The 20,160-nt window shown below is 39.1% G+C and overlaps 1 protein-coding gene across 1 annotated transcript in view; it reads left to right on the forward strand.

Annotated features, from left to right (window-relative positions):
* The window catches only part of LOC126455946 (protein phtf), a 163,513-nt gene that overhangs the window by 74,187 nt on the left and 69,166 nt on the right, over positions 1 to 20,160 (forward strand). The window contains exon 3 of the mRNA XM_050091703.1: positions 10,193 to 10,410. Coding sequence (XP_049947660.1) covers positions 10,193 to 10,410 — 218 coding nt within the window. The remainder of the gene's footprint in view (positions 1 to 10,192; positions 10,411 to 20,160) is intronic.

The following is a 20,160-nucleotide window of genomic DNA, read 5'->3' on the forward strand; positions in this document are numbered from 1 at the left end:
ATCTGAGCCGTGCGGTTAAAGGCGCTGCAGTCTGGAACCGCGAGACCGCTACGGTCGCAGGTTCGAATCCTGCCTCGGGCATGGATGTTCGTGATGTCCTTAGGTTAGTTAGGTTTAAGTAGTTCTAAGTTCTAGGGGACTGATGACCTAAGATGTCAAGTCCCATAGTGCTCGGAGCCATTTGAACCAGTATCTGATTTCGGAATCTGTGTCTGACCATGATGTAATCTAATTGAAATCTTCCCGTATCTCCCGGCCTTTTCCAAGTATACCTCCTCCTCTTGTGATTCTTGAACAGGGTATTCGCTGTTACTAGCTGAAACTGGTTACAGAACTCAATTAGTCTTTCTCCTCTTTCATTCCTTGTCCCAAGGAACCTTTTCTTCTACTCCTTCCCCTACAACTGCATTCCAGTCGCCCATGACTATTAGATTTTCGTCCCCCTTTACATACTGCATTACCCTTTCAATATCCTCATACACTTTCTCTATCTGTTCATCTTCAGCTTGCGACGTCGGCATGTATACGTGAACTACCGTTGTCGGTGTTGGTCTGCTGTCGATTCTGATTAGAACAACCCGATCACTGAATTGTTCACAGTAACACACCCTCTGCCCTACCTTCCTATTCATAACAAATCCTACACCTGTTATACCATTTTCTGCTGCTGTTGATATTACCCGATACTCATCTGACCAGAAATCCTTGTCTTCCTTCCACTTCACTTCACTGGCCCCTACTATATCTAGATTGAGCCTTTGCATTTCCCTTTTCAAATTTTCTAGCTTCCCTACCACGTTCAAGCTTCTGACATACCACGCCACGACTCGTAGAACGTTATCCTTTTGTTGATTATTCAATTTTTTTGATCATGGTAACCTCCCCCTTGGCAGTCCCCTCCCGGAGATCCGAATGGGGGACTATTCCGGAATCTTTTGCCAATGGAGAGATCATCATGACACTTCTTCAAATACAGGCCACGTGTCCTGTGGATACACGTTACGTGTCTTTAACGCAGTGGTTTCCATTGCCTTCTGCATCCTCATGTCGTTGATCATTGCTGATTCTTCCGCCTTCAGGGGCAATTTCCCACCCCTAGGACAAGAGAGTGCCCTGAACTTCTGTCCGCTCCTCCGCCCTCTTTGACAAGGCCCTTGGCAGAATGAGGCTGCTTTACTGTGATAGATACTCCCCTGACGTGGCAAAATGGTTCTGTTTCATAATTGTATTAATGTTGCAGTTTTGCATATTAAAAGCGTGTTCAGTGCCTTCTAGCCAACTTGTATTTAAACTTTCGTAACATTTATAGCGGTACTCTCACACTACTTGTACATACAAATCAAATTCTGAGCCCTCATTTTATCTTAGACATAAAATTCATGATTAATGAAAATGCTAACTTGAGCATAAAGTCTCCTGCCAGACGTGTTAACTTGGAGTTTCCTAATTACTTTGCGTAATGATTTTTTAACATTCTTTGACTTCGGTATCCGAGGAATTATTCCTAGTTTCGTTAATCTCATGACAGATTCCCGCGGACAGCAAATTGGTTGAGAAAAGAAATCCGTGAGGATTGGTCGAAGAATTGCATTTTGGTGAGTAATGTATGTTATCCATGTTGTATAAGATTTCGCGTATACATTACCATTCTCGAACTAACATTCAAGTAGGTGCCAGCTGGCTCGCTCATGCGTAGATCGGAAATCGCGTGTAAGCAGCGCCTTATTCCGATTCTAGCTATTGTTTGCAAGCCAGACTGCACGGGAAAGTGTTTCAGGCGTTTCTAGCTGTCAGACTCAAGCATGCACAGAGCTGGGGACTAAGAGTGGGGGTGGACTCTACGTCACTCGTATCTTGGTTGTGGCGGGTTCTTCAGTTTTTTGGAAGCTGTTCCAGTTTCCGGGTCCCATTATTTCATGTTTACGCTTCATCGTTAATTGTAAGGAAAGCATTTTTACTTATTCCTGTAAAATCACCTTTCTAAAAGTGCAAAAGAATAGCAATTGGTTGAAACATGAAACTTATAACTGTCTTTTGCTCAAAATGTTCAGCGAATCGGAATCGGATTTTCTGTCGAGTGACGAGAAGTTGGAAGAGTTTCATTGTACCAAAAGACAAAAAAACGAAACTTTTACGAGAATGTGATACTACAGTATGGCGACATGGATTTTTGCAACACTCGTGTGCGGCGTCATGTGGTAGAGTCATTATAATAAGCATCAGGCAAGGGGAATAGGAAGCTGCTTGCACTACTGCACATTCTGATCTGGCCACGAAGCAGCAAGCTTTAGAGACCTGGCAGACAGAGTTAACATCTGTATTGGTTCCTTACACTATGTCATAGAAAGAGTGACTTTGTTTGTCGTTTAGGAGTCGACGTCATAAAGTGGCCGTCTGACGAGGAAAGGACACAATTTGGCCTCGGAAAACAACTACATTCCCTTGCAATTACAAATAGTTTGTGATCACAACCGACAGATTCGGGACTTACTCGTCGTTTATCCGTGCTCTGTCCATGACGGGAGAGTGTTCAGGACGTCAACACTTTACCAAACACTCGAAGAAAAGTGCGAGGATTTTTGTCTTTTGGGTGACAATGCCTGCCCCTGAATTAGCAATTTATTAACCCTGTTTAGAAATACAAGCCATATGATGCAAAAAGACAACGAGAGTTCGAATAAAATAGATGTTTATTCCGTAAGTGACCGTTTTCGAGTTAATACCAATCTTCGAACCAGCCAAGGCTTGCAAAGTTAAATTTACGTCCAAAATAACAATACATAATGTGTGTGTGTGTGTGTGTGTGTGTGTGTGTGTGTGTGTGTGTGTGTCCGGTCCCAAGTGTACCTGCCATTTATGTATCGGCGTTGTGTACCGTTATTTTGGACGTACATTTAACTTTGCAAGCTGTGTTTACTTCGAAAATTGGTAATAATTCGAAACCGGTCACCCACTGAATAAATGTCTATTTTATTCGCAACTTTGGCCGTCTTTTTTCATCGCAATTCAATAAAAGTTGCTGTCTCATAACATCCAGCATGCTAGGAGTATGCAAATACAGGGAATTTGTGTAGAGTTCTAAGTTATTTTAACATGATGCAGGAAACACCTTTGACGTTTGTTGATCTAACTGCCGCCTTCGACAGTGTGGAGGGAAAGCCGTATGTACAAATTTCTCCGCACCATACTCTGCAGAACAATGGTTTGACTGGTTAACAGCGTGCTAAGCGATCGGAAGTTCCAGGTAATCACTGGAAGCAACATAAGTAAGGAGAAGAAGCTAAACGACGGATTGCCCCCAAGGATCAGTTCTCTCACCATTACCATTCGACCTATACCTACCCGACACTTCGTCCAGAAAATCCTGCTATGCCGATGACCTGGCTCTAGCTGTACAACACCAGGAAATACAGACAACAGAAGAGATTCTAACCAATGACCTGTCTGTATTAGACAATTACTTCAAAATCTGGAGACTCCAACCCAGTGCGAGTAAAACAGAAGTGTATTGCTTCCATTTAAATAATCGGTTGGCGAACGTAAAACTGGAAGTAAGTTTCAGAGGCAGAATTCTACCCGTGCATAGCGACCTGCCACTTTTAAATCGTCAGAGACTGAAATCGCGCCATCCAACTCTGTGCGATGCTGCTGACTTGGTTACTAAGGATTTCAAACCCCTTGAAAAATGGAAAGGTCGGTGGGAAGCAGTGACAGATGTGCGCCTGCATAACATCTCAGGTGCTAAACTTCCAAGTGGATTCGACCTACAACGAAAGACCTGGACTAACCTCAAACAGAATACGTACCGGCCATAGCCGATGCAGGGATGCTCGCTGTAAGCGGAAGAAGCTGCCTTATCCAGCTTGTGACTGCGGGGCTCCATATCAGACTATTCACCACATTGTCAGTGAATGCAGGATTCGAGCCTATCACAGTTCTGAGAGGACTTACTGCTAGCAGCTCCAGATGCAGTGCGCTGGATTGAAGGACTGGATATTCAGTTGTGAAGCCAAACTTAAGTTTCTTGTGTATAAGTTAGTACATGTGTGTATGCGATTTAATTGTATTATAAGTCTGTACTAGCCATACGCTAAACAAAATAAATAAATAAAACTGGCACTCTCGAAAAGCAGGTGTGTTGTTGAACACTGTTTTGGACGGTTAAGACAGCGTTTTAAACAGTTGTGCCATCTAAATTTGAGGGAAGTTGAAAACATAGGTCACTTCATTCCAAACTCGTGATCTGCACAATCTCGCCGTGGGAGATAACTTAATATTCGAAGAAAACTGAGTTACATGTAGTAATAGCTGTATTACTGTTTGGTAGACTGGTTTACAACATTTAAGATTTTCTAAAGCTACTGATCCGCCACTACGCGCGACGGGAATGCAGCCAGAAATGGGACGATGAGCGTTTAAACAGAGCAAACACGAAGGGTTTCTACATAAACGGAGGTACGCATGCGCAGTAATGCCAGTTCGGAGGTTTGAAAGTAGCTTTCTGGCAGCTGCTTGAACAAACCAGTCCAAATCACACGGACAGGATCTGACGTCACGAAATGTTTTTGTGAAGCGGTCAGCGGGACTTGGAACTAAGGAAGCACGTGGTCTGCAGTAGTGGAACTGAATTTGTTATTGTAGTGAGCAATCTGGTGGTTAAAACAGTTAAATAATGCTGAGAAGTAGAAAATCATCAACTTGTATTACGCAAGAATACCTTCTAAAATATCCATGTGCGGTATTTAAATCTCCCTTGAAACCATCGGAGCTGAACACTTGATAAATTTCATCTCGCTTGGAGCTTCGCCTGTGAAAGGTATTTTGTACTTTAATATTATTTGAAAATAATATATGATAAGTTCGTTTTATGAACAACAAACTTTATTAAACACGGCTGTATTCCACCCAAATTTGGTGTTACGACTACAGTCGATGATGCAACTTCAAAATTTGTTTACTGTTTGTAGTAGTTAACCATTGAGCTACTCTATATTTTATTCAATGAAAGTCACTAGGTAATTACAATTATAAGGTCTCCAGTGGTACGTCGCATTCAAAATAAGTACAAAATATACCCTTTACTGACGACACCGGATAGGCGGGAACCTTGAATTAGTACAAACTACAATCGAAAATTTTATGAGGCTTTAGTAATGTAGGGTTACAGCAATTTTTTACAAGACGTTGGGAAATTTTGTGTAGGTGCAGCTTCCTAATATCGTTGAAGGGAAATTGTGGCTGAGCAAATTGAATTAACAAAAGTACACGTGAAACACGAAACAAATTGGCATCAAATGTAATCATTAATTTGCGACAATTCACGTGCAAAACATGGTCAGTCACCAGTTGTACCTATCATGGAAACAACTGCATTTCTTGAAAGTAAAATTAAAAGGCTTTATTATTTTCATTTACTTGACTATACATCCGTATTGACGAACGGTAATCCAATACTGGGGACTGGCACAATATTAAAGAACTGATATTGTGGCACCAAGGATAGGCACTTTGCAGAGAGAACCAAATGGTTACAATTAATAAATTGGCAACTTGAGGTTCTGCTTTATCTCACGCTGTTCATGGGTACTTCGCAAATACTATGACAATGTGAAGAATCATAACTCATTAACTTTGTAATTGAAAATTACTGTTATTACTATTGTTGTTGTGGTCTTCAGCCCAGAGACTGGTTTGTTGCTCCTCTCCATGCTACTCTGCCCTGTGCAAGCCTCTTCATTTCTGAATAACTGCTGCAACCTGTTTCCTTCCGAATCTGCTTAGTGTATTCATCTCTTGGTCTCCGCTACGATTTTTACCCTCTACATTTGCCTCCAGTACTAAATTGGTGATCCCTTGATGCCTCAGAACGTGTCCTACCAACTGATCTCCTCTTCTAATCAAGTTGTGCCACAAATTCCTCTTCTCCTCAATTCTGTCCTATGCCTCCTCATTAGTTACATGATCTACCCATCTAATCTTCAGCATTCTTCTGTAGCACCACATTTCGAAATCTGACCTAGTCTGACCTAGTCTGACCTAGTTATCATCTATGCTTTGGTTCCAAACATTGCTACACTCCATACTAATACTTTCAGAAAAGACTTCAAGACACTTACATCTGTACTCAGTGTTAACAAATTTCTATTCTTCAGAGATGCTTTTCTTGCCATGTCCAGTCTAAATTTTATATCCTCCCCACGGTGAGAGTCATCACTTACTTTGCTTCACAAATAGCAGAACTAATTTACTACTTTAAGTGTCTCATTTCCTAATCTAATTCCCTCAGCATCACCTGATTTAATACGACTGCATTCCACTACTCTTTTTTTGCTTTTGTTGATTTTCACCTTATATCCTCCTTTCAAGACACTGTCCATTCCTCCAACTGCTCTTCCAAGTCCTTTGCTCCCTGACATAATTACAATGTCATTGGTGAACCTCAGAGTTTTTGTTTCTTCTCCATGGATTTTAACACCTCCTCCAAATTTTTCTTTTGTTTCCTTTACTGCTGAATAACATCGTGGATAGGCTACAAACCCTATCTCACTCCCTTCTCAACCATTGCTTCCCTTTCGTGTCCCTCAACTCTTATAACTGCTATCTGGTTTCCGAATAATTTGTAAATAGCATTTTGCTCCGTGTATTTTACCCCTGCCACCTTCAGAATTTTAAAGAGAATTTTCCATTGAACATTGTCAAAAGCTTTTTCTGAGTCTACAAATGCTAGAAACGTAGGTCTGCTTTTCCTTAACCTATCATCTAAGATAAGTCATAGGGTCAGTATTGCCTCACATGTTCCAACATTTCTCTGAATCCGAAGTTTACGGAATCCAAATTGATCTTCACAGAATTTCGCTTCTGCCGGTTTTTCCATTTATTTGCAAAGAATTTGCGTCAGTATTTTGCAACTCTGACTTACTAAACTTATAGTTTAGGAGAGGAAGTGACAAATAGTGGTACAGGATACCCTCTGCCACACACCATACGGTGACTTCCTGAATATCGATGTAGATCTAGACAGCACAGTTGCTAAAACACTGACCTCATATTCCAACACACACAATTTGCTCCTACCATCCTGATGTAGGTTTGCCATAGTTTTCCTAAACAATGCTGGGGTGGTTCAATCATCAAAGTCATGGCCGATCACCAGCTCCCCAACTTATCTTCTGCGTATGTAGTCAGACCTATTCTGGAGGATTCCAGATGCCACCATTACATCCATAAAAGCAGAACACCATGGCATCCCTGGCAGTCAGTGATTTCATCTCCTGATAATGTGGGCAGAGGCAGCTATCAAAAGCTTGAGTTTTATTCGAAATGATGTGGCTTGTAAAACGAAGAGATTTTATTAAAGCATGCCAACATGAAAGAGTGCAGTAATACTTTCTGTTCTGTGCACAGTTGATGTACTGCTATGCCATCTTAGTTGCCAATTACCAGTCAGCTAAGGATGACAGTTGTGGTCTTAACCTTTTTTTTTTAATTTGTTCTTAAATTATTTGTTTCCCTGTGTGGTGTTTTTCTTGTATGGAATAGGTGGAATTGCTGAGGGAAGTGATGAGTTTATTATGATACTTTTTTTGAAGGACATCATCTTTCGCTAAACTCTCGTTCAGAACATCTTCTATCATACGCAATCTATTATTTGGTTCTTGTTGATCATTATCAAAGAAAGCAGCAGTGTAAGTAACAACAAATAGCAGCCTCTTGCCATTGTTTCGCTAATGAGACAATTCCTCTTTTTTATATATATATATATATATAAAAAAATTGTAAGAGGCGGTAGCGTGCACAAAAGCAAGCCATACCGCGAGCGGTGACAGGTCGTAAACACATTATCAGAATGCGACAAACAATGCACGACACAGTACAGTAATGCATTTTCAGCTTAAAGTGACGTAAACACCTATAACAAAGAGAACGGCACTTATCAGATCAAAGAAAAATTAGCAACCGATTCAAACCAGACGAAGCATGTGAAAAAGGTAGGGTATCCGTATAAATACGGACGGAGCGCCTGACACATAGCAATGGTTACCTGGTAAAGCTTAACTGCAAAGCTTACGACTCAAACCAAACTACTGTAGCTGTATTGTCATTCATTCAACCTAAATTGTGTCTTATATTGCAATGGACCAACTTTGTTTTGATTTGGAGATGCGGCCTAAAACTTTTCTCTCCCCTTGAATTTCGAGTCTCAAATTTCAGGTGCAGCTTAGATTTGAGTAAATACGGTATGTAGGCATATTACTTACATATTATAGCTTTAAGCCACGCCAACCTAATGTAAGCTGGCACATTTGTATGTTGTTGTCAATACAGTTAAATACATTCGTGATGTTGTTACATAGTGGGAGCACACGTATTCAAACATCGTAAAACAGCATAATCTGTAATTGCACATGTAAATCAGTAGAAATATTGTGATCCACTGTAGGTACAGATATATGCTAACATAATGAGATTTGCCTCGTTAGATGAGTGGCATTTATTTATAAGGCGTGTCTAGAAAGTAAGTATTCTTTCAAACCATATTTTATTTTTACAAGGAAGAGTATTTCTTAAAATATTTTTCTACATGCTAGCCACCATTGTTCATACATTTGCCGCTGTGCGAAACAACTTTTTCTATGCCCTCTTCTTAGAAAGATGCCATCAGTGAAGACTGTCACTGCATTGCTGTCACTTTCAAAGCACATTCCTCCAATAGCTGTCAATGTGGTACGGTACTGTGAAACATTGAGAAAATTTTGGCATGCATAATTCAAAACAAAAGGCATGGAATATTCAGTTAGGGCTTTTGTTGCTTCGTGGCAACGCACATCACCGTTCTGTCTTCACTGGCAGCATTTTTCCCGGAAGGAGGCACAGAAAAGTTGGTTTTCTTAACAGTGTTGGCAACTACGTAAAAAAAAAAATATTAAGAAATGCTTTTTCCTGTAAAAAATTGTTTGAAAGAAATATGTTTGAGTTTTTTTCCGAAAATAGTATCTACGTTCTGGATGTGCCTCGTATATATTCACTGCTTTTTCAGGCAGAAGTTGTAGTGAAGGGCTTCACGGCAAACATGCTCCATGAGTAGACAGCGAGCGCAGGCCTATGAGCTGCGAGTACTGTACCCCATCCATTGTCACAGGCTGTGGGAAGCCATATGAAGACTTGTGTAAGCAAGGAAATCAACCCTGAGGGGAAACTCCCTTTCACATTCCAGATAATTTACTTCGAGCTGTACATCAGCACAAATCGTCAGCAGATGGTTTGTCAGTTTTCCATTCAGTTATGCTAGGAATTCTGATTTTATTTCCCAATGCAACTCGTGCTCCATCTATAGACATGCAATCTGATATATGTCGTGTCAGATGCACATTTTCTACACTTTCATCAACACTGCTAAGAATGTCACATCCAGCTGTGTGCTTGTGTTATTTACATATAGGATACTAAAAAATATGCAACAGACTCTTTACAAAGGTTTTGCTAGTGGGTTTTGAATGTCATCTGACATAATCTGTGCGCTATGCATGACTGTTAGATTTGATAATGACACCACACAAAACTGTTCTACCATAAGATATAAATGTTCAACTACCAAGCATTTTTGTATTAAATCACCACCCGTTATCCTTCTCATTTTGCACTTCCATATTCTTTGACATGGTAAGACAAATAGCGTCTGTGTAGATTGAATGTACTGCAAGTATTCCGATGATACACTAAACATTTTCGTGTAAGAAGATAAGGTTCTTCACACTGCAAATTAAAATATGAAGATATTGTTGGTGTTATGCAATGCCAACTCGCCGTAGCTCCTCTTAGATGGCACCACTGTCAAAACAGTTTGCACTTCTGTGTTGTTGCGACCACACGGTGTGTGTGCAATTCCCTAACTCCCTGCCACGCCACAATTGCTCTGCTTGTGAGTAAAAGCATCAGCAGCTGTGAGTGTTCACGATAAAATCAGATAGTTGTTAAGCTCTGCATTAGTTGATAGTTGACTTATCTGAATTCTTTTTATAAAGTTGACATAAACTCATTTCTAGTTAATATAAATGAATAATTGTCACTGCATTCAGTAAAGTCGTCTGTCTCCAACTTCATTTGTGCATGTTCTGCATACTTGAGCTATTGAATAGTTTCACTCTCCAAGTCTTTCCGTTTTAGTCTTATTGTTTCTCAATTTGTGTTGTAGGTTCTTCGTTCCCAAAAGCTAAACCAAAACATGGTCTGATAACAGTGACGAGGTTGGCCTGCCTCAGGTTAGTTCTGCTTCCAGCCTACAGTCACTGGTGGATTCAGCAAACTTCACCACGTGTCTTCGTATTGCTGACAACACTGTATGTGTTGCAGTTAGTTTGCGGAGTTACATATTTTTACTACTGTTCACTCACTGAAGATGGAACTCTTGAGGTAAAATTTTGAACTCTTTATCACAGAGGAAATTAATATTTTCTCCTTTGTTGTAATCAATGTCAGTCCCATGCTCAGGGAGTGAGTGTTGGAAGCAAATGTGGGAATCCTGCATTGATGTCTTAGGAAGTCCCAGTGGTGATAGTTTGTCATTACCTTAATCTTGCTGTTTATGAATTTTTTTGTGTGTGTGTGTGTGTGTGTGTGTGTGTGTGTGTGTGTGTGTGTGTGAGAGAGAGAGAGAGAGAGAGAGAGAGAGGGCGGTGGTGGGGGGAGAGAGACTGAATAGTGTTTGTGTAGTGCAGTGTAGCATTTTGTTATGTTTTTTTTTTTTTTGGATGAAGGGAAGGAAGAAAGCAAGCCTCCTCTGGAATAGTGTCCTGGGGGTTGCTGAACTGAACATCCCCATTCAACAACCAAATCACCATTAACCTTGCGCTAGCCTGGAGAAGGAAAGGATACCATAAGTGTTGTGAGGTTTCTGACACCCTAAGTCTTTCTTGCGAAAGCTTAATCTGGAGATATTCCCCCTGCAGTTTTACTGGAGTAAACTGAAACTATTACAGTTTTTTGAACATTGACTGAAAAATGCTTTTTGTGAAATTAAAATTTGTCATTTTTATGTTCAAAAGGGAGAAAAGCATAGCTTCAAGCCAACGTCACTGTCATTTCTGTGCTTCACTAAATAAAACACTTGGTTAGAGGTAACATCATTGTGATAAACTGTAACTCAATACAAGTACATATCAAAAATTCTGACTAAAATGTCAGAGTTCAGGTGGTACTCAGTAATTTTCAGAAATGCAGGCTTCACACATTTTGTAACACAAGAATTTTTTGCACAGAAACCTTTTTTTCTGTCTTTTGACTCAAGAACAGCTGTGGCCAAGCGGTTCTAGGCACTTCAGTCCAGAACTGCACTGCTGCTACGGTCGCAGGTTTGAATCCTGCCTCGGGCATGGCTGTGTATGATGTTCTTTATGTTAGATAGGTTTAAGTAATTCTAAGTCTAGGGGCCTGATGACCTCAGATGTTGAGTCCCATAGCGCTTGAGCCATTTGAACCATTTGAATATCTCCCAAGTGTGTTAATTATATGAATATCATTCCATTTAAATTATAGGTGTTTAGAAACTGCAGTTAAACTCCTGATTGTGATTACTATATAGCTCAGGTGAGAGGAAATAAAAGTTGTTAATGTTGTGTGCTGGCCTCCCTCTCCTCACTCGCCATTAATTTATCAGGAGCTTTGTGACACCATCTTCCTCATCACACCTGGAATTGACAGGGATTTTATTTTTTCCCCCAAATTTGAGTAGCCACCCTGATTCAGTGAAGTTAGAGGCCATCTTCTTGGGATTGTGTCACATCTTGTAACTAGAACACTATTTGTCCACTTCATTCACACACCCGTTTGTCTTGGTATACTCGCAAGCAGTGATCATTTTTGGCATCTAAGCTATCCTTATATTTTGTCTATTTTATCATTATTATACATCTTCAAAACAAGCAATACACTCCCTCTGAAATATAAGACCCATTGTCAGTACTTTTTGGGAGCAGAACATGATGGTATTTGTAAGTCCCTTTGTGGTTCAGTTTGAGTAAGGATTAATTTACCTCCTCTTCCTCCTTATTTTTTGTAGAAGGGTTAGCTAACCTACTAAAGATTAATTGTTAGAGGTATTCTGTTTAACCGGTTGTATAGGTAATTATCCTCCTTGCGCCCGGTATGGATGATATTTTTCTCTCAGCTACAACAATGATGGCATTGCTGAGATTGTGTGGCCCCGCTGGTTGTTTTCCTACATATATACGTAGATTTTGTGTTCACAAGATTCTGGTTAATGTAAGGACAAAAATTTTAATGCCATACTTACGTGGTTAATTTACTACTTTCAGTCAAGGGTTACCATTTGTCCAGTTGAATAATATGGCTTTCATGTGGTAACAGAGAGATTGAAAACTGTGCAATTGCTGCCAGTTTGTCTCTTTGTATACTGTGTGATTTGCCGTTGAACGAAAGACACCAAAGAACAGACTAATTGTTGGAAAGTCTTTGTACATGTAAATATGCCCAGTCCAGTCTCGGTATTAGCCCATAAGTCACCTAGATTTAATCTAAATCAAACAATAGAAAATCTAGGATGGAATGATGACAGTATTAGGAAAGGAGTCCGGCATCAGTGGCCAGGCACAGTGGTCATATGTGCGTGAGTTGTGATTGCGTGAATGTTTGCGTGTGTGGGTTTTTTTTTCTGCTTTAGAAGAAGGCTGTCTATATTTAATCTGTTTGATATCATTGCATTGTGCATAATGTCTGTAGAAGCTTTTACATCAGATAGTCCTTTTTATTTTATGTTTATGATGTTCATTGTAATTTTGAGAAATAGTACCACTATACTTGTTGGTATTTCCCATCATAATCCCCAGCATATTGTCAGTATTAAACAGGTGGAAACAATAGAGTGGAAAAGAATTGCTTCTTGCCTAATTTCTAACATGAGGCAGATATGTTCTTACAATATTAAATGCACTTGTCCTTTTCTTTCTAAGTGGAGCTTTCATGCTTGTTTTAGCTACCCCACATTTTTCCTATCAGACAACCTGAAATTTCATTCTCTTTCTCCTAATTTGAAGGAATTTCAGCATTAGCATTACCTTGATTCTGTGTTATACTCTCTACACGCTGATTGCGTGACCATCAAAAACTTTCATATCAACTGTCAACATTAGCTTCCTCTTCATATTTCCATTCTTGATTGAGTTTTGGTATGTGGGAGTGCAGTACTTTGCACATTTACAATATACATTGCTCAACAAATTTTGTAGAACTAAATTATCTGAATTGAAGAGTTGACCATTTTAAATGTAACTATTCTGTTGCGAGTGTGGCGCACATCAGTTGAAGAATTTCAAATTCATCATTGTTGCTTGTGTCAGACTGACAGGCTATACATTGGTGTAATTTAGATTACAAAACTAGGTATACACACAGCAGGAGAAAATGTTTCCAAATCCAATGTCAGGCACCAAAATATGTGTCATAACGTATATGAAAGCCCACTAGACCAACAAGGTTAATAGTTTCAGCTTCCCCACTACATGAAACACTGTAGTGAAGATTATAATTTGATCCAAGAAACTGGTTCATAGTTTTGTTTTCTGGTGATCTGGATCTTGACACAACTGCCCTTCCTCCTCTAGCTGTTAATCTGGGAGGCAAAAATTTTTTTCACCACCAGGATTTGAACTGGCTATCTACTAGCCAAGTGCTACTGCTCAAGCATGCATTAGTGACCACAGCTATGGAGGCTTAAGTTTATCGTAAGAACGTGGATTCGTAAGTATGACAAAGAAAGAAAGTAAATGATCACATATTTGTGTTATATTATTTGTGCAAAATATGGAGAACAGGAGCTATATTGAAGCAGAAAAGTTATTGTGAGGTCTTAGAAATTTATTTGTACTGGAGATAAGTGTCGGTGAATTTTTACAAAATACAGCTTGTGCAACTCAAGATCAAGGAAATGAGCACCAAGTCTCTTGAATAAGAAAGCTTCAACACATTTGTTGCTATTCTAAAACTTTTGACTGACTGAAAGCACAATAATAATGATGTAAATTTACCTTTAATCCTGATAACTGAAGACAGCGCAAGTATTTTAGCCTTCCAAAGTGTTGAACTTGTGGGAAAATAGGGTTCACAACCTTGATTGCTTAAAATTTGGTGAACAGGAGATGAATTACACTGCAGAAAAAAATTAAAAGTAATTATTGAATGCAACACATGTAATACTACTCAGGCATAGTATCCAAAAGTAACCAAAATATATTAATTAAAATTATGTTGTTTCCTAGATCTTGTAAGTGATTAAGTACTTCGTAAAGAAAAGTATGAAAGCAAAGGACATTCATGCCGATTTCCATAATACACTGGGGGACTGTGCTCATTCATATTCAACTGTTGCCAAGTGGACAAATGAATTTAAATTTGTTCGGGAGAGCTTATATGATGATCCGCGCAATGATCAGCCAAGATGTGTCACTACTCCAGAAATCATTGCAAAAGTGCACAAAATGGTCATGGAGGATTACCGATTGAAAGTGTGTGAAATTGCTCAAGCTTGCCAGATGTCATCTGGAAGGGTATATCACATCGTAACTGAAGAATTAGAAATGAAAAAATTATCTGCCAGAAGGGTGCCGCAACTATTGATGCGCACCCGCACACGTGCCGTCGTCATGGCAAAATTACATGAACTAAAGCATGAATTGTTGCTGCACCCACTTTATTCACCTGATATGGCTCCGTCAGACTTCCATCTCTTTCCAAAACAAAATTTTTCTTGGTGGACGAAGATTCACTTCAAACGAAGAATTGATAGTTGGAGTTGACAACTATTTCTCCTGGCCTGGAGGAAACTTAATTTCGAGATGGGATCAAGGTACTTGAACATTGTTGGACCAAGTGCATTAATCTACAAGGAGACTACATTGAAAAATTAAAAAAAAGTTTGTGATGTAAGTACTTTTTTCCTATTCTGTTCAGAGAACTTTTCAACCCACCCTTGTAAGTTGCATTATGCAGCATTGTATCTTAAATAAACCATTTGGCTATCCACTTATAACATGGCACCAGAGCATTGATGCGCTCATACATCGTTGCATTTATGCACTTTTTTATTTTGCAAACATGTTCTGCTGTACATTATCTTTCCAAACTGGGCTTCGCCAGATGTTGAGTGATCCCAACAAATGAAAACTAGTTACATTTTCAATATTTGCATGCAGCAAACCATTATTTCTGACTATCTCTCATAAAATACTTTATCTGGACACTGTTCGCTTTGAAGTAGCGCCAATTAGATCATTTCACGTTTCCACATTTTGAGGCTTTTACCAAAAAAAAAAAAAAAAAAAAAACTTTCCCATCCTGCTCTTCCTTATTGTAAATTATGGTATTCGTTTTAGTCTTGATAACTATAAACACATAATTTTTAATAAAATGCCAGAAACTGTTGCAATTCCCGTTCTATTTTAAAAACTACGACTAGTTTCAGCCTCCAAGGCCTTATCTGTTGGTGTATGTCAGGCGGCCTGAGTCATTCCGTGTTCTCTCAGGTTGCCTGACGTATACCAGTGGAAATGGTATTGGGGGCCAAAACTGATTGTTGCTTTTTGGAATAAAAAGAAAAATGCAACTGGTGTTTTTATTTTATTGAAAATAAATACTACAGTTGTGCAACCTCCGTATGCTGGGCAATAAAAATATAATTGGTAATTCATATCATTTTGTTGCTGTTTTTGGCTTCATTTTAAATTGCCTTCACTAATTTTTTTTAAAATTTGTTTGTACTCTCGCTTCTGGTCAAATATGAGATAGAACTGCAAGTTGTTGAAAACATAGTTTTTTTTTCCCATGAAATATGTGAAATAGCATTGATTGCCTAGATTGATTAATGCATAGCTCTCTTTAAGTTCATGAAGATGCTAAACCACTGTAAATTACTGTTCTAAATCTTCTTCCTCGATTTCCAGTGCCTTGCTGTCATTTAATGATGCTTCAGTTGATGGCCACTTTTTAAATGATGTGCAAATGTGGACTATTTGATGACCTACAACATCAAACCCTTATTCACTAGTGCAGCAGTGGAGGAGACTGTTAACATTCCTCTAGAATGTGTGGCAGTGAAAATTTGCAAAACTGTCCATCACGATCTTTCGACATCCTAGTTAAGGAATAAAGGAAAATGTTTTAAGCATATGGTTGGCATAGCTAAGGGATCCCCACTGTAGCCATAATATGTTTTGAACTAGTTGTCATTTGACAGGTAAAAGGCTGCATGGTTCCCACTGTGTTGCCACTTCTGTTCTGGGGTGCAGCGCTGCCTATAGCATTGTTTGTGCGAAGCTAGTCTGCAGCAAGCCCTTGTAACGAGAAATTTGGGTGACTTTCAGCTTTGCGAGCCTTACAAAATGTGATGAAAGTAGTCAAAAGAGGGCAGACTGAGGCTGCATGCTTCAAGGAAACTTTCAAAAAATGTCAGACATGGCTTTATTATAAGCAGTCAGTCATTTGAATTCATGTGTTCCGTGAGGAAGAGGAAGTATTTTGAGAGAGAGAGAGAGAGAGATGCAGTGGTGCCTCTACTTCCTGTAGATAAAATGGTGGAGTGAATTGCAGTTGTACTACAAATCAGCAAATGATGGCTGACAAGAATCTGCAAGGAGAAATTCACGAAAGAAGAATCAGGTGAGTCATCTAAATTGGGGATACCTTAGAAGAAGAGGTGCCTCAAGAAGAGGGTCACAAATCTCGACTCTTTCCAGGAAGGTTAGATTTGTTGTAAAATATATACATATTATTCAAGGAAAGAGTATCCAACACTCAAAAAGCTACGTGCTACCCTAGTTACAGTGGATTTATCTCACTGTAGTAAATTGTCCTTGACAAGTCGTGAACAGTTAGGATTCAACCATAAATCTATTTCTGGAAGCAAGTTATTAATGAAACACCACAATATTGCAGCCTGGTGCCACTTTCATAGGAAATTAGTAGGACAAATTGTGGGGATATTGTTTGGCTTGATGAAATATAGGTGAATGTGGGGCATAGTATTAAAAATGCTGACTGTTGATACCATCAGTGGTGGTGCGGCAACTCCGATCAGCAGAAGAAAAAGAATAATTGAATCAGATGCTGACAATTCAGAAGGTTTCATTTCTGATTGTGTGCCGTTGTTCACTTCAAAGGAGACTTATGACTACCATCAAGAGGTGAACCACATTACTTCTGTGAAATGGTTTAAAGGCACTGTGCTTCAAGACGAAACAAATAACTTTATAATCGTCATGGATACCTCTCCGTATCATGTAATTATACAGGACACGGCGCCTGCAAAGGCAACAGAGAAAAATTATGTTTGCTGACTGGAGAAATATAAGATACGGATTGACAGTAGCTTCACAAGGGTGGAATTATAAAACTTGTCACAACACAAGCCAAAGGACCCAGTTCACATTGTGGATGAAATAGCAAAAAAACGCGGGCATAAAGTTCTCAGATTGCTTCTCTACCTTTGGCACTTCAACACAATAGAACTGAATCAGGCACAAGTTAAATGCTATGTTGTTGCAGAAAATAAAAAAAATACGTTGACTGTCGTATAACAGCTTATCAAGCAGGCAGTTGAAAAAAATGACACCAACAGGCTGGCAAAAAAAAGGGTAGTGAATCATGTGAAAGGAATGCTACAGGAAGCATGGAACAATGACTGTGTTAAAACAGTGTGTTGAAGTCACTGATAGTGTCGCTGGACTCTGAATTAAGTGGTGTCTCCACATTGTTGGACTAGTATGTAGTGCATAGTGAACTTTCACGAATGTCTTACTTCCATTAAATTTTATGTTTGTTTCGATGAATTTCTCTTTCCTGTTGCGAGACTAAATAAAACTGTTCAGCCACCTCCTGTCACCACCTTATAGTAATAGTTTTTTAGATACACAATTATAGAAAGGAAACTTTTGTAGGCATGATAATTTCTCCTGTGTCAATAATCAACATAACACCGGCCCTAATTGAAATTAAGAAAAATATTTGACATGCTTAGAGATACCATTTAAAGCAGTACTGTACATACATTTCAGAATTTTTATAATATTTTTGTAAGAGATAGAGACTTTAAACTTCATACTTGTTACAAAGTTAGACTCTGGCACAAATACATAAAAACACCATTTTCAGAAGCATATATGTAGGAAATGCAATGGAGTATGAAAATTTTAAGAGATTTGTTGCCAAGTGAGTTATTTTAGTAATCAATGGAAAAAAAGTATCGCTGTGAGAGTATTAATTTTTGAGATATGATGTGGAAAGTTTGAAGCAGTTAACAAGCAGCAAAAATTAATGTAACTTTCCCCAATTAAAATTAAGAACAGATTTTTGACATGCTGAGAGACCCTGTAGAAGTTATTTCATATGTGAATTTGAGATTTTTTTTTACTTGATTTTTGTGGAAGATAGAGACTTTAAAACAGTTTTCTATCACCACAGGGAATGGTGCACTGTGATGGCTGCTGGCAGACTGTGCTTGATGTGACAATGCTGCAACTTTGGAGCTTAAATATCAAGTGACAACTAGTTTGAATGGTACTGTAGTTGCAGCAGACATCTGTATGAAGACATTCAAAGTATTAGTGCTCCAGTCTGCACCATGTGACCCAAATGCTTGCTTCAGTACGTGGAACACGCCATTATCATTTATCATGTGGTCACAAACAGAAGAGAATTGCGTAATTTAGAGTGGAGAAGTCCACAATGCACTCTTTAACTAACAGCCCACATAGAATTAGTGGTGCAAGTCACTTGAAGGAGGAATTGCAGAAAGTGCAGTCTACTTGTAACTGTTCGCTGAAACAGCAGAACAATATGTAGCGTTATGCCAACATACAACAGTACTAAAAGGAGGAGACAGAACAAATGTGCTTTCAAATTTATGCAAGTTGTTAGTAAATAAGTTGGACAAATTCTTGGAGCTGGTGTTCGGTCGCTCTACTGAAGTAGCAACAAAATCACAGATATCATAGAGGACGTTGTCAATAAGTTACATACGCCTGAAGTCTATGAATTGGGCTGTGAATGCAGAAAAGTTTACATTGGTGAAGTGGGATATCCTATTAGCATACACATAATCACATAATGGAACATCTAAGGCAATCCCCCTCAGACAACATAACAAGTCAGCAGTAGCAGAACATCTCAGTGAATGTAGCAAAACTATATGATTTCAAGAAGCTTGTATACCAGTACTAACAAGTCAGCCATCCACCATTAAGAGAAAGGTACGAGAGGTGATTAAAATTGTGAAACATTCTGTCAACGTGAATCTTGATGACAGTACTCCCAAACGCTCCCACCATGTTGGCTGCCAGCAGTATCTGGCCCATGAGCTGGCAGTAATTGCAAGGCTGCCCATCAGGCGTGGCAGTTAACATAGCAGCCAAAGGTACATATTACACTTACATTGTTTCAGCTGCCAGGAAGCACAATGAAGCAAAATGCGTAATCACTGTACTTGTCTGCTCTTCATTCACTGACGGAGGCTAATATGAATTAAAGTAAAGGCTAGCATCAGTGAAAGGTGTCAGTGTCCAAACACCCCCCACCCTACCCCACCCCACCCCCCTCCTTCCATCCAATTAAAATTAGTGATGTTCCTGAAAACTGATTCTGTGCACATCATGAAATTACGTGGTAAAAATATCTGAATGAGGTGAATACGTCACCTGATGAAGGTAATTTGAAAAATGTTTGATAAACATGACAGTGCAGTCACATATTGAGAAAGTTTAATTGAAGTTCCTGCTCATTTTGATACATTTTCTTTTGCCAAGTAATTGTGTGGCACCCTGCCCTTATATTCTTATGTACTCATGTGGTTTCTGGATTGATTGCAGACCACTATTTACTTTATAGTGGCAACATTGGGATATGATCAAGCACTTGTGGGAAATTGAGAGGTTTGTGTGCATTGTTACAAAATTCATCCTCTTCACTAAATAAGAAAGAGTTTGACTTCCAGGTGATCAGTATCTAAAGTGATTTGTATTTAGAAACTAGTTTTGCGGGGGAGTGTTATTAATCTCCCAGAATTGCTTTTTAAGGATGAAATCCATTCAATGAAAAATATCGGGTCCAAATGCATTGATCTAAAAGGGGTTGGATTGAATAGGAAGTGCTTTTTGAGCC

This window comes from Schistocerca serialis, chromosome 2 (genome assembly GCF_023864345.2).
Source record: "Schistocerca serialis cubense isolate TAMUIC-IGC-003099 chromosome 2, iqSchSeri2.2, whole genome shotgun sequence".
NCBI lineage: Eukaryota > Metazoa > Arthropoda > Insecta > Orthoptera > Acrididae > Schistocerca > Schistocerca serialis.